Below are 16,613 nucleotides of genomic sequence, written 5' to 3' on the forward strand. Positions count from 1 at the left end.
CCTGCTCGTGACACTGACTTTTTTATCTCAACTAAAAGCCTTAATTAATTGTAAAAAGAGTAATGTCGAAAAATCAATATTCGTCTCTGATAAACCAATAGGTGCGTCTGACTAAACGAGCTATGTATAGGCGTCTGAATTTTAGTCAAATGTAAAAAATAAAAAAAGATAAAATCATAAACATGCCTGATTAATCGGCGATAAAAATAAATTGAAGGACAAAATTCATTTCACATCCTCCCAGAATTTAACGACCCACGACTGGAAATTAAATCTTAACAACAGTCTGTTAACACGATTAAATCTCTGCCATGTTCACGGATCAATTATGCCAGCTCGTAACATGTTATCAGGCATAGTTAAAACCCCAAATGTGTGACATCTGTTTTCATTCTCACGCGAGGGAAGGCGAAAGTCTGCAATCGACAGAGTTGAAAGGTGAAATTTGTAATTATCCCTCTAAGACCCGAGGTGCAAACAGGCTGTATAAACTTCTGGGCACTTACGTATATTAAAAGAGCAATAAGAACTTACCTCATTTAAATTCCCGAAGATACGGGGAATTTCTTGATTAGTAGATTATTTTCCGCGGTGTAATGTCATATTTATAACTGTCTCGTTCTAAGGTCGAACGCTGTCTTAAAGGTGATAAAGCGGTTTACATAAAAGGGAATGATGACGTGCCTAAGAGGTCCAACTTTTCATTCCCGTACAACGCTTTCCAGCAATTATTAACACAAATAAAAAGTTAACTTTACATTGAAAGATATCCCTGAACACCTTCAATACTTCAGCTGCAGGCAGGAAACAAAAGAGTTCTTGGGTTTTTTTCACGACTCGTAAATCGGCGGAGTCCTGGATGCGGTGTGTTTCACCTCTTGTGTACACAGGAAAGTAATTTTAGCTTTTCCCCTCCTAAATAGATTCTGAAAATGCTGGCGACAACTCATCCGTGATGTATATTTCATGGCAGATACTCCACGAACTTCGTCCCCCTTTTTTCGCAATATTTACGCCTCTATTCCCGTGAATAAATGACCTTTTTATCTATCATCGTGACAATTGAGACAATTCAACTTCATAAGGATGATAAATTTTAATTTTATTTCGTTTTTTAAACTTTAGACAGCCACACTGTCATATAGAAAAAATGTTCTACGACATAGAATTTTTTTTTAAATTTTAATCATTTAAGTTTTTTAAAAATTTCAACGAAGCATGCATTTTTATGATTAGCATCCCTATAATTAACCTGTAAAAATGCCCCATTGTATTGAAGTGAATCACGGCAACAATGCACTTCATTTTTCAATTTTTCCAATTCCGATCATTTGGTATACATATCCCCGCTGTTTAGGCCAGTTAGGCACGTTACAGCCTCACGCCATCTTCAGTGTTGTGGCTTGTATGTTAATTTCCTTCGTACAGTCCCTTCTATCCGTTAGTGTTATTACTACTTACTATTTCACAAGTCCAGTTCTGGGTTTGTTCATGGTCAGGGATGTATGTCGGGTGAGGCAGGGCAGAAAATCAACACTGGCGTTGGCGAAAAGCTGAAACGCGTCTGACAGAACGATACACAGACCGAAAAGATCGGAAAGGGCCAATCTAAAGTACTATTGTTTACATGTCTTTTAGGGTCAACCAACCCGCGATGTTTTAATAACTTAGCGTTTAATAGATCATAAAGGGGAACGGCCTTTAAGGTCAAATGCAATTATTTATAACACGAGATATTCATGTGTAATATTTAGTGACCGTTAAGTAATGATTATTTAGAGATCGGGAGATGCAGTCTGGTGTCAAAACCTTTTCTTTATCGTGGCAACGTTTCGACCTTTATTGAGATCATCTTCAGGGTTTTGGATTAATAAACATTGCGTAAATAATATGCGATATGACTATGAATTTATGCGATGATATACACAATACAGAAATTTTCGGTTTAATCAAAGTATTCGTACTATCTAAAAGTGTGTGTTTTCTTTGTAGTTGTGTCACTGTCATCGCTGTTGTGTGCCTTGTTGACATACAATAAAGTATCAAGTAAACAGAAAATATAGCTCGAATAAAAATATTGCTTATTTTATTATCATCTAAGATCGTATGTTACTGCAATTTTGTAATGTATTTAATTAAAAAGGACAAAAACAAAAATGGTTATAATCATTTAAATTTGAAGGCAATAAAGGAAAAATGAAGAGGATTTTCTAAAATAATTTGAATTTTCATGTGATAGTTCTAGCGTAATTGTAAAGATAGTGGCGTTTTCAATATGTAAATACTGATTAGAATATTTTTTTGGTTTCTTATATTGGCAAACACGCGTTGAACCACAATGTCATTTTGTGTAAGTCAATTTATTCTAACGATCATATAGAATTTACAAATAATAAAAACAAACAATTTAATGTTACGAAACCCTGACGGAATGTTGTTCAATGGCATGTTACTGCTAAATTTTCCATCGCATGCTTGCTATGATCGTAAATTAACTATTCAAGGTTCAAGGGATGATTTTTTGTTTGAAATAAACCTGGCAGACAAATAGCTGACTTTCTACCTCCTTAAATAGACGTCCAAGGATTGACTTGGATTTCCGCGTGTACAACCACCTCGCAAGGTTAACAGTCAGCGTTATAAAACCTTTATAAAAACTATTTGGAAACGGATTATTTTTGAATATTGTAAACCTAGAGAAATAATTTGAACTAAAAGACCCCCCCCCAGGACGGGGGAATATTTAAGCCGAATGGGGGAGGAATCACGGTCGGGTGAACGCACGTTATGACTCGCTTCGGACAGTTCAAAGTTGGATCCTACAGAAGCAGACACATAAACGAAAACAACAACACAAACCAAAAGTTTTAGCGAGGGAGGTTATCTACAAAACAAAACTTCCTAAACATTAGAAAAATAGACGCGAATTTCTATTATACACCTACCTTCACATACTACGACAAATTCACTTTAACTTGTTTCAAACTTTCAATAGGTAAAAATAAATAGCTGACACTAGTCTGTACGGTTATTCCATTTTGACCTAATCCGCAAAAAATTTACAAAAACTCTATTAAACTGCATATTATTTGCGAATTCATTAAAAGGTAGCCTTAAGCTCTCAGTGATCACGAAAAATAACTCAAAATTTCACTGAATGTCGCAGTGCCCTTTGTCGAATTAATACCTCAACCTATCAGGTTTTTTAAAACATAAATATGAAATCTGTTCGAGAAGAAATTAGCCGATTTAAATGTCTCGACAGAATAAGCTAACGAACAACGTTGCAACATCAATACTGAAATAACATCGAAAAACATCGATTTTTAAAACAAAAACAATCAAAACCAAGGATGCTTAGAACACAGAAACAATAAAGTGAATGTTGCAGTAATATCAAAAATCTACTGATAAGGACAAAACAAAAACATGTTCGGAATAAAATGAATGAATTATGTGTGGTGATTACTGACCCTTAGTCGATAATTATTCGGAGATCGTGAGATGCGGGTCTGGTGTGACGTAGGTTTTAGAAAAACATTTCCTTTATCATGCCCAAGGAGCATTCTCAACACGAGACAAAAGAATGGCACAATTACGTAGAAAACAAACACTGAGCCCTGAAGATGATCTCAATAAAGATCGAAACGTTGGACCGATAAAGAAAATGTTTTTCTAAAACCCACGTCAGACCAGACCGCATCTCACAATCTCCGAATAATGAATGAATTATGCTGAAACTGTATCAAAACGAAAATATCGATAATGAAAAATATATAAAAAGGTAGAAACAGCATGAAAAATATAATTTAAAAAAACGTTTAAATTTAACAAAATTATATTATAACTCATTAATTGTAACTAATCTCTGAGCGCTGTTTGGGCCCTGCGAGACGGGTGCTCTGTGGACCCTATCGTCGTGCTATTGATGGAAAAATTCGCCGAGTTGAAACGCCTCGGAAAAACGGTGAATGTTGTCTGAATCCCCGGACACGTCGGGCTGGAGGGTAATGAACGTGCGGACGAAGCGGCAAAGGTCGAACGTCCCACCCTCCAGACTGGACCATCGCGGCCAGGCCTCTGACGCCAAGCTAGCAGAAAGAACATGATAAAAGAAAGATGGCAGCGTCAGTGGGCCGGGTCGTCCGAGAGGCTTTTGCGCGTCAAGAGCACGATTTGTAGATGGCCCTCCCGAAAACTTGAGCCGGAAACAAGGAATCGTCCTTATGCGATTAAGAATAGGCCATACACGGTTAAAACACGAACTAAAACATCGATTGTAACTAACATAGAAACAAAATAACGATTGTACTCAGCATGGAAACGATACATTGACTGTGTCTAACATCGATTGTAACGAACATCGAAATAAAAACGTCGATTGTAATTGACATAGTAACGAAAACCATCGATTACAAGTAGGATCGATTGACTTGGACAGAAACAAAAGCATCGATTTTAACTGACATTGAAACCAACGCATCTACTGCAATAACATCGACTGTAACCAACATCGAAAAGAAAACATCCATTTTAACTCACATCTATTTAAATAAACAATATTTACAAAACAAAACAATAACTGTAACAAAATCTATGAAACAATTTTAAACGAAAGCGAATTAATAAAAATGTCGAAACGAAGGGATAAATCAGTACCTAGTTAAGTCGTTTCCAATCATGGCCTACCAATCTTTGCTGGTTTGGTCTGTTGTTCAGACCCGTCTATCTTCAGCGGTGGGTTTTTTTTTACTTTATTAATTCGTAATGTTTATTTAATTTGTACTAAGTAGAACAGAAGTACATTAAAGGTTCATTACCTGCAGACATCAAGAGGACATTTCATAAAGAGGCAAATGTGAAATCATAGCAAAAGCATTCAAAAGCACTAATCAAATCTATTTGTATTTATTCAGAAATCGTGAGATGCGGTCTGGTGTGATGTAGGTTTCAGAAAAACTTATTTTTTTAATCGTGCCAACGTTTCATGAAGAACGTGACAAAACACACTCAACAACATCACAGATAACAATATAATGTAAATGATTCATTTCATTAACAAAATTAATAATATCCACATCCCCTCACAGTACTCACTCATATCCCTAGATGTTTCATCATTGTTTACCAACATTCCAATAATCACAACATTGAACATTATTAAAGATAAATGGCCCAACATAACACCACACAAAACACTACCAAAGAACACGTTCGTAACAATGATCCGACACTGCTGTGTTAACGGATATTTTACATACGACAATCAATTTTACAAACAACTTTTTGGGTAGCAACCTAGGCCCGATACTGGCAGACATAATCATGACACATCTACTAAATACAGTCATACCACATCTTCCTTTCACATTACCCTTCCTCAGTAAATACGTAGATGATATATTGACAGCAGTTCCCACGATCAAATTCAAACTACATTAGATACATTTAATAGCTTTCACCTACGCCAACAATTTACACATGAAATCGAAAACAAAAATACAAAAAATACCATTTTTAGATACACTCGTAATAAAACAACCAGATAACCATTAATCACAGATTGGTATCAAAAACCAAGAAACACAGATCGCTATCTCAACTTTACATCTCACCATCCTCTTCATACAATAATAAACACGGCCAAAGGGTTACTTCACAGAATGATTACCCTAAGCCATGAATCATTTCACCACAAGAACAGAAAGATGTACAAACAGATCCTCCATAACAAACTCTACCCTAAACACATTATCAACAGAATAATCAACAACTACAACTCAACACTAACACCATCCACTATTACTAATAATACTACACTAAGTCTATCAAATACAAACAAACCAGCATACATTTCCATGCCATTTATTCAAGGCCTATCACATAAATTAAACACATTTCTCTCGTCCGATAACTTCAAAATAGCTTTCAAAAATTATAAAACAATCCAAACACTTTTTTCCAAAATTAAAGATCCCACACCAATAACAAATAAATCTGACGTAATCTACAAGATCGACTGATTAAACTGTCCGGCAACTTACATCGGTCTTATATCACAATATCTGGACAAGAGAGTAAAGCAACATATCTATGATTGCAAAAAACCCAAGCAAAATCCTACAGCACTCGCTACCCACCACTTTGACACAAACACAATTTCGACTTCAACAATCCAAAAATATTACACACAGAACAAAACAAACATAAACGTAATTTCTTAGAAATGGTTTATATCAACAGAGATAAACACAGCATCAATTACAGAAGTCTAATTGTCCAACAATTTAGCTTTCCTTTTCCTATTTATCCCTTTCTATATAATCCTGAAAGGATAATCTGGCCGAACCATTACCAACACATTGTTTCCCTTCGTCGGCTTTCACCTCAAAGAAGCCGACGCCTTATACAAAAATGTATTTTCTATACCGACCTCCTTCCCTTCAAAATCCAACGTATATGTTATATACATCACACCAGACCGCATCTCACGATTTCTGAATAATTATCGATTAACGGTCACTAATCACCACACATTTCTCTTTCTTTGCTTAAAAATTTTACAACAATGGTTGCATATTTTACAATAACAATATAATAAATGTATTTATAGTACTGTATTATTTGAATATAGGATAGAACATCAGAAGCAACAAAATTGATCGTAATGATAACATGTAGATATATCATAGCTACAACGTCGAACTTTGTGATAAGATTAAAGGAAAACATGGAAACAAAAACAAAAATGTTGAAACAACATCCAAACAAAATTAATAATTAAGTGCGCTGAAAAACATCGACCAAAATACTTCTAAGCTACATACCTACATTCTAAGCATAAAATATAATGACAATTTTAATATGTAAATCGGCCGGGCCAGCCTAGTATGAAACGAATAACTGACTGCAGTCTTTGAGAGTAATGCAAAGGACATTTTACATTGCCCTTCCAGAACGCTTTATCATTTTCTCCACCCCCAGCATCCAGTGGGACAATGATATAATAAAAATGACATGGGGAACATCCGCAAAGGATGGATTGGCGAGGAGATTAAAGTTTCCGCGGAGGCCGAACAGATTTATCGCCCCGGAAGAATCTGTCGACAGGCACCCAAATGCCCCAAGATGGGACAATATATTCAAAATGGTCGAGAGCCGACTCCTCTCTCTGCCGGATATTAAAATTTCATCAGTGGCAGAATTATTCGGGCCGTTTTCCTGGTTCGAGAGCCGAAGGGGATTAGCCTAAGTCGTCTCCCTAACCGCCTGACACACACAATGGCCGGCAGGACTTAATGTCCCCAAGCCCCGCCCGCAGCTCCTAAACGGCTATGCGGATGTTTAATTGTTCCGTTGTGCCATACGCGTTAAAACGCAATTTGTCTTTTTTTTCTCTTTCTCTTTCTAAACTAGGCCAAAGCTTGGTATAGAGCGGGTTTTTTATTTATTGTCCTAACATATTGCCTCCCTTTTAATTACAAACAAGTGTAAAAATAAAACCGTTTTAATACACTACGACTCTTCTCTTATAATGGTGTGGGAACCGCAGGAATGAACAGAAACAAAAGAGCCAAGAAAATATATACACTGACAGGCAAAAAATTCCACCCACTTGTAACGTAACTTGATTTGTACATATTTTTATACATTAATCCACGTTTCACGTTTTTTAACGTTTAATAATTGAGTGACGTATTTGTTATGTTTTTCCACATCCTACATGTATTTGTAAAATTTAAACAATGTTTCTAAATCCCAGGCCCTGAAGATGATCTCAATAAAGATCGAAACGTTGGCATGATAAAGAAAATGTTTTTCTAAAATCTACCTCACACCAGACCGCATCTCACGATCTCCGAATAATCATTCAAAAATACTTTATCCTTGTTTTCGATTAAGTGTATTTACCTCTAATTCATATTCTCAATTTAAAACATAGCATACACAAATATTAAAATAATAATTATTTAATAATTTAATATAGATATTACATAAAAGCTATGAGTCAAACTAAGAACAGAATTTTCTTTTATTTTAAAATAAATTAAAAAAATCAATTGGGTGGAATTTTATGCCTGCCGGTGTATATAATATGCACTCACTCAATAACCTATTTCTCACCCCATCACAATATTTTTAAATCACTCCTTTTTCTCTTTCTAACAATAATTATAAGGCTTTGGTTAATTTATGGATAAATTCATAGCAGGACCTACATTCTTTGAAATTCACTAGTTTTCGCGGTCCGCTTGATCAAGTAATATCTTTCAATTAATTAAGGTTTTTAGTTGAGATAAAAAAGTCAGCGTCACGAGCGGGATTCGAACTCACGATCTTCGGCTAGATACGCCGCTGCTCTACCACTCGAGCTATCGTGACATCGATCCACCCGGACACTAACTTCCCTCTCAACCCCATCTTTCGAATTTTCCTTCCTTTTTGCTATTTTTGAAATGTCGTGTAATCTATTTGATTCTCGGCGACAAATGAAATGATCACGGAGAGCTTTAGTGAAGATATACTTGAGTTTAATTTTTTCTGTTTATTCTTTCAAATGTTAGAACAAGAGGTATTGTATCTCAAAGAGAACTATTCTTCTACTCTTCTGGAAAAGACTATGAACTAATCCAAAAGTCAATATAACCTCACTTACGACTAGTCGCACTTCCCCTATTTAAAAGTCAGATTGAATTAGCACCCCTTTAAACCACTCTAAGAATTCATTTCACGTCGTGATCATCGAACGTTTCAGTCCGTTTGCGAGGGCAGATTAAAGGTCCTATTCTTAGGAGATTAGTATTTGGCCAAGGGTTGAAACATATGTGCAGGGGTCCGCAGGGGGTGGATGCTTGTTCCGTTCTGATGTACAGTAATAGCGACTCCGTGCCTCGCATGAGAACAACCCCCCCCCCGCAAAAGCTTTAGAAGTCTGAGTGATAAGCTAATGAGACCGGAGAACGCAATTGGACAAAACTATTAACCAGATGTCCCTTTAATATGAGACATAGAGGTTGAGCAATTGAAAAAAAGCACGTTTGCATCGACTGCTCAGTTGTTCTCGATCATTTGATACGCCGTATATATGTCTTCAGGCTATATTCGGTTGAACTCGTTGAAATCATTACAAGTTTTGATTGCCTTCTTAAACCTCGAACTAAAGTGCTCAACCGCTTGGAACCTTTTAAGATAACAATTCCCTTTCCATCTACTTAAAATTCAACTCGAAGACGTAACTACTCAACATGCCACGCAAGAGTGAAACATATCAGCAGTTTGTTCAAATTTATAACCTTTGATGTACATTTTCTCTCTCTCTCTGTGTGAGAGAGAGAGAGAGAGAGAGAGAGAGAGAGAGAGAGAAACTGAAAATTAAATGGACATCATAGTGACGTCCAAAAACTACAAAAATACTTTTAAAATAAACCAAACAAATATCAATAATTTCATTCAAATTTGCCCTTTAAAATTTGCCTTTTGTAATGATTTGTTAATGTAATAAAAGTCCTACGAGTATTTTAATGATGAATGCAAATACTTAAACATAATAATAGAAAATTAGTAAATTTGTCACTTATTGTTGTTCTTAAGGTTGATTGGTCCCAGGATTGCTAAATCCTGTTCCTAATAAAGACAATTTTTTTATTTTTGGACTTGGAAGACAATATAAGATTTGAAGACAACCTTAATACAATTTTTCCACTTTCCTTTTCTTTTATTTCTGCCTGACACGATTGCATAAAAACAAATCTTAGCAACATCGAACACTCATCAATCTTGCTGGGCGGGTTAGCCATATAATAACGAAAATAGTCTCGTTAGCACCAGGTGCCAGCTGCTAATCACCCGTTCGGACTCAGTAACACCCGTTTTGATGATTGATGAACCGGCAGAAAATCCCCGTATCGGAAAGTCATTTCGATATATGACGGTGGACCTATTTTTCCGAGAGACGACAACGCAGAATTATTCATTGGAAATTATTGAATGGGGAATTTTTTTTTCTTTCCCGAAAGAGTGAACCATATTTCCAAGGGTTGTGATATTGGACGGGTCCGAGACGTCGAATAAACGAAGATAAGGTGTATCGGCAAAGGCTCTTTTTTCTGATAAGAAGCTATGATTAAAACAGAAATTCGGCACAGCAGTTCGATCAAAGAACTAAACCTAAATCTCAAATAAATTTTTTTATATTAAATAGTAATACATTCAATTATTTTAAACAGTGCCATGTTTGGTCTTTCCTATGAATATCATTGTTGAATATTCACAGACAAAAGTTACCCTATATCCCTCGGTTTGCTAGATTTTGCAATTGGTTTGTTTTACTTTAATGTTTATAATATTTATTCTATTTTATTAAACGCTTTGAATTTGATCAAACTGTTTATACAAATTATGATACAGAAAACAACCTGTTCCTTAACAATTGGAACAGTGGCCCAAATGCTCGCTGCCGTAGTAAAGCACACTTCTCACAATACTACACGCTCTCTATATGGAGCCAACGAATGACACAATCAATTACGTGATAGACATTCTACAAGCCATACACATGCAAGCGTCTGACCTATTCTTAATTAGGTGCATGTATAATGCATATCTGCATCCAAGGGCGATGTATCGACCGTTCATTTCATACATAGGAGAATTTTTATTATAAATGTATTATTCCTTAAATCTAAAATTTTCTAGCATTGTATAAATTCATAATTTTTTTACCACATCCTACATGTATTTGTAAAATTCAAACAATGTTTATAAATCCCAGACCCTGATGATGATCAATACAGATCGAAACGTTCGCATGATAAAGAAAATGTTTTTCTAAAGCCTGCGTCACACCAGACGATCTCAAAATAATCATTTTCCTCAAGTTATTTCGGTATAACAAAATGATGTTTGCAGTAATTGAATACGGAATAATGAAGGAATTAACTTAATTAATAATTGTATTTCACTTGATGACCCCGGATTGGTCTATGTTAGAAGATCAATCAATAGATATAGTGATGATAATGATGTATTTCCAAGCACGGCAGGCTTGAGGCTTATGTTACTTTTCCTAGTTCCTTTGTTATGTTCAATTGACTAGTATTCTTCTAAGCTAAATACATAAATAGAGGGATAAATAGATTGATAAATAGTTAAAAAGGAAGAAAAACAAAGCGAAAGAGAGAAAGAGATAGGGGGAGAGAGGGGGGGAGAGAGAGAGGGAGAGAGGGGAGAGGGAGAGAGAGAAGGCTTAATAGATAATAGACTTAGAAACGCATAAAGTTTTTGTGTGCTGTACTGGGTTTTCATAGTATGTATGAGTGTTACATGGTGTTCGTATTGTGTAAAGAGCGTATAAAGTTAGATTTTCTAGAGTACCTGTGTTGTACGGCGAATGAGTGGGTTTATGAATCAATCTTTAATTATTGGAATAATGAAAAAGTATCTACAATTACAACTAAATTTCTTAATGTGTTACGTTATTTTATTAAGTTAAAATGTGATTTATTATATGAATTGTGTATTTGTATAATCTTACTTTTAAATACTGAAAATATATAACAAAAAAACGAATGAAGTTATTTAATTAATTGCACCTAAAAGTGTCACACTGTTACATTATTTTATTACCTTAAATTATGATTTTTTTGTACGAATTATCTATTTGTGTAATTTTACTTTTACATACTGAAAATATATAACAAAAAAAAACGAATGAAGTTATTTAATTAATTGCACGTAAATGTGTTGCACTGGTACATTATTTTATTACCTTAAATTATGATTTTTTGTATACGAATTGTCTATTTGTGTAATCTTACTTTTAAATACTGAAATTATATAACAAACAAAAAAAAATGAATGAAGTTATTTAATTGCACCTAAAAGTGTCACACTGTTCCATTATTTTATTACCTTAAATTATGATTTTTTGTACGGATTGTCTATTTGTGTAATCTTACTTCTTTATAATGAAATTATATAACAAAAAAAATGAATGAAGTTATTTCATAGCACCTAAAAGTGTCACACTGTTACATTATTTTAATACCTTAAATTGTGATTTTTTTTGTACGAATTGTCTATTTGTGTAATCTTACTTTTAAATGCTGGAGATATATAATGAAATAAGTTGGGTGGAAGCGAGCTGATTGGTGTTCCCAAGCACAGTAGGCTTGAGGTTTATTTTACTCTCCCAGTTCCTTTGTTTTGATCAATTGACTCTAATATTCTTTTGAGGTAAATATATAAATAGGTTGATACATAATTGTATGGTTAGAAAGCAAGAAAGGTATATAGAGAGAGATTTTGAGTATGATGGAAAGTTTGAATTTGTTAGTGTGAGTGTGCGCGTAGTCCAAGAAAAGAATAGTGTTTGTGTGTGCGAACAAAACTATAATTGAAAGAATAGTTGTTTAATTGTACCTAAAAGCGATTCATTATTCGCACGTATTGCGATTTATTCCATAAATTGTGTATTTATGTCAGCGCGAATAATCTGGATTTCGGTATGGTATGGATGAAAAAACAAAATCATTTGTTATCCGCCAAGCTTTCAACCTATTTTTTGGTCATCATCAGAGCAAAACATTCTACAAACCGACATAATTAAGTTTATAATAGATGGTTTCTTTTAAACTCAAAGGTATCTTTCCTCTGGAACAATATTTAGATTTAGACAACATGTAAGTAGGTAAAGGTAATTATGGGTCCAAAAATAATCAACTCTTGTACTTTGTTCAACACAACTCTACAAAAAACATCGATTTACTGAGACATAATTATTATAAAACACAAGAATCTATTCATTTCTTATACAAAAGCCAAACAATTCTTTTCACCGTTTAACTATGCTTAGACAAATTATGTTTATAAACTTAACTTATAATCATTAAGTATCGAAGGTAGAATAATTTTTTTCCAATTTGACGAATGCAATAAAATTATCTTATCTTTCAAGATAGCCCATTTGCAATGGAAACTCTGACGTAAGGTTTAAAGAAATATAATTATAGACAATTTACCTTCTGAATTTCGAGTGTTTAAACAATAAATTATTATTAATTCATAGAAACTATGATTTAACCTATTGCCTAATGTGTGGTGATTAGTGACCGTTAATCGATATTTATTTAGAAATCGTGAGATGCGGTCTGGTGTGATGTGGGTTTCAGAAAAACATTTTCTTTATCGTGCCAACGTTTCGATCTTTATTGAGATCATCGTCAGGGCCTGGGATTTACAAACATTGTTTACATATTACAATTACATTTTGGATGTGGAAAAGTGAATTTATACAATGCAAAATATATTTTATATATTCAATCACGATATTGATTCAATCAAGAAAATGTTTTTCTGAAACCTACATCACATCAGACCGCATCTCACGATTTCTAAATAACTATTGCCTAATGAATGTTACAGATGTTAAATAGTCCAATTGTCAACAATAAAATAAAATAATAATGTCGAACAAAAATAAATTATTGATATTGTGGCAATTTGAAGAGGATTATATTTTTTACCTAATTTTATTAAAATTATAGTTTTCTAAACACCCTCTCTAAAATATGAAATTACCTGGGTGCCTTTTTCGTTTTGTACTATAGAAGTAATTTACCTCTCGCATTGTTGTATCGAATTTTTAACGCTGACTAAGACGACTGCATCCTTCATCGGCTTCTGATTCACTCCGAGGTTCACAAATCGGGTAACAGCTCCGACCACATACCCCATCAGACCCATTTCTCAACGCGACCTACTAGGACGAGATGCAACGTTCGGGTGACTAGAGCAAGTTTTGGGGAGAGAACAGGGTGACGCCATGTAAATTTGTCACCAAAGACAGGTTGTCACTCCCCACTCGTGTTCTTCCGTTTGACGGGTTCATGACTCGTTTCCGCGACTGCAGTGATTTCCCATCCGCGCAACGAGCACAATGTATTCGTCTCGTCCTGAAGGTGATCAATCACGGTTTCAATTTTAATCAGATCGCACCCGACTCAAATATCATGTCTTATCTTACTTTGATTTTCCGTTCCGTCTAGATAAGTAGATTATTTTATCTCCCAATTCTTCAAAGAGGCGTCAGCAATTTAACATAAACAATCATTGAAACTTTACTTGCTTGATTAATTATTGTCAATTTCTCTCAGCCAATTACAACTATGATGAAGATACAGCACCGCCCGTCATCCATGTATCTCAACTTAATATATTTTTATTTCATATACTCACAAGGGAGGAGTTAAAAAAAAATATCAGACACTTAAGGGTGCGTTGTTCTTGCCGATCAGTCCTAGCAGCTAGGGGAAAAAAATCGGATTTATTTTAAGCACCTTTTAAAGCCCCTAAAATATAATGCTTTTATAAAAAAATGACATTTTTTGGTTGAATTAGCCGAAGACAATTTTTAACCGAATTCTAGTGATCCCCTTAGAAATTCTTAACTCTACAACGTTTTATCCAAACTCAAAGGTACTACAACCGACACAAAGCTTAATTTCACTTATTTCAGCAAATGCCACAAGGTTTGGATTTTGATATAAGTGCAAAATTGGGACCAAATTCTGCTCCAAGCTGAATCGCGCTGTAATAAGATACATCAAGAGCATCCTGCTGTTAGTCTATGTGATTTGAAGAAAGAGTTGCAGTTTTTTCTTTCTGTACCACAAGCAATTAATTTACCAACTAGTTAGTTAAAATGATAGAAAAATAATTTGGTTCGTGATTGACGAAGCTAGAAAAGGTTTTGTTTTAAGGGAAAAAAACAATGGTTGAAAATAGTTTTATGCGAATAATTTGAGAACGGTTGGTCCAAATTAAAAACCGTTTTCTCGTTGAATTCAGAGTCCAAAATGTAGAATGATGGATATGTTGCCATTTAAAATAGTTAGTTCCTATTCGTATCCCGTTATCCTAGAGAATTTGACTCATGAGATGAGAAACTAGACAAGTAAACGTTTATGTGTCGCGGGTTTTATCCCAAAATCGCCCCCCCTTCAAATTTTGATTTCGGAGGACAATTTTTTCTCGACTTCTCGCATGGTACAAGGCTTCCATAGTAGTTCAGAAGGAAAATTACTGATCAAACCTCTACCAAACGATGGACAGCGTATAGTTTTACATCGATATCCAAGAGGTGACCCTTTTTTTGATCAGGTAGTTTCGATGCTTATGCCAATGGCTATGATGAATATGTACTCATAACATTATTCAACAAATTCGTATGGTTTCCTAAATCCCTTGTAATTTCCGAAGTTTCGAGTAGACTGTCACAAAAGATTCTATTTCTGCAGGACTTTGTCAATTCTTTGCATCATTAGAATTATGTTCTTTAACATTTAAATAATAATTTTTTTGTTTATGTATAAACTAAAACCTGTGTTTAAAGTTGATTCTGAACCGGTCTTATTTAATACTATTTCCTCTTACTTGTCGTCTTATTTAATAACATTTATACATTATTATTTTTTCTTTTACCTGATTAAACAAAAACCAGAAGCATTAAAATACAAAAGAAGGATAAAATTTAAATGTATAATTTTGTCACAGCAAACTAGGGCAGTTTCGTGGTGCTTTGTAATATTAATTTTTATTATTAAGTATACATACACAATCCAAATATTTAAAACAACGATATTGTAATGCCACAGTTGATTATCAAAGATTCGAAGTGCACGAAGAAGCCATTTATTTACTTTAAATTATTTTATATTATTACTCTCGCTGTTCACTTTTTTATATTTGCCTCATATACATATAATGTTTATTTAATCGTATCTACGTTAATTAACTAAAAGGAAAAAATTGGGTACTCAGAACACGTGGCTCTTTAAGAGCACAATAGAACGACTATCCGGTATTTAAATCCCTTTAAGCCATATCCACATATCGACGCATATCCGATGCGATACTTCAGACTTAATCGCCATAATAAAGGGTTTTCAGCGCCTCCTGTAAATGTAATAAATTTCAATCTATGTCGAATTTCCCCCCGTCTTCCCTTAGAAAAGCACAAAGAATGGGGCCCGTTACAGGTTGAGAGCCAGTAAAAGGGATTTTTTTTAAAGGGATCTTTTTACGAAGGTCTCATCACATTTTCCCGACCGTTATCTACAAAGTTTAAAGATCATACTGATTAGCTAAATATTTACAGAACTAAAATTTACAATATTAATTCACGTCTGAATAGTCTTTAGTCACTACTGTCAATCAAAAATCTTATATCCAATTTCGTGCTCCTCCAGCAAATATTTACTGCCAGGGAGCGATCGGTAATCAAAAAAAGGGAGAGTTGTTTATATTCAACTTAGATACATAGATACCATCACGCTACACAAGAAAAAAGTTAAACTTTTTCTTTATTGAAAAATTTTACAAGGTCGGCCCGTTTCATTATATTTTTAAGAAAATGGCAAATAAAGTATATGGCAACTTATGTTTCCTACAAAACAATTACTATTATATAATTACAATCATACAAAAGGCTGTATTTGTTTAATTTACAAATTTATCTCAAATTTTATCTTTTTTTAGGCTAAGAATGCATCTTGGGGGCGTCGATGGCCGCAACGGTTTAGGCGTTGACACGGCGCTCATCACTGTAAGGTAAA

The 16,613-nt window shown here is 34.4% G+C and overlaps 1 protein-coding gene across 3 annotated transcripts in view; it reads right to left on the reverse strand.

Annotated features, from left to right (window-relative positions):
- The window catches only part of LOC106665170 (protein sprint), a 450,469-nt gene that overhangs the window by 326,270 nt on the left and 107,586 nt on the right, over positions 1-16,613 (reverse strand). Inside the window, exon 1 of one of the 3 annotated variants that reach the window (XM_024226765.1) lies at positions 13,619-13,758. The exons of the other annotated variants lie outside the window; for them this stretch is intronic. Coding sequence (XP_024082533.1) covers positions 13,619-13,743 — 125 coding nt within the window. The 5' untranslated portion in view covers positions 13,744-13,758. Of the gene's footprint in view, positions 1-13,618; positions 13,759-16,613 lie in introns of those variants that run through there. 3 annotated transcript variants of the gene reach the window in all.

The sequence above is a fragment of the Cimex lectularius genome, unplaced genomic scaffold (genome assembly GCF_000648675.2).
Source record: "Cimex lectularius strain Harlan isolate CLEC.00 unplaced genomic scaffold, Clec_2.1 scaffold140, whole genome shotgun sequence".
Taxonomy (NCBI): Eukaryota; Metazoa; Arthropoda; class Insecta; order Hemiptera; family Cimicidae; genus Cimex; species Cimex lectularius.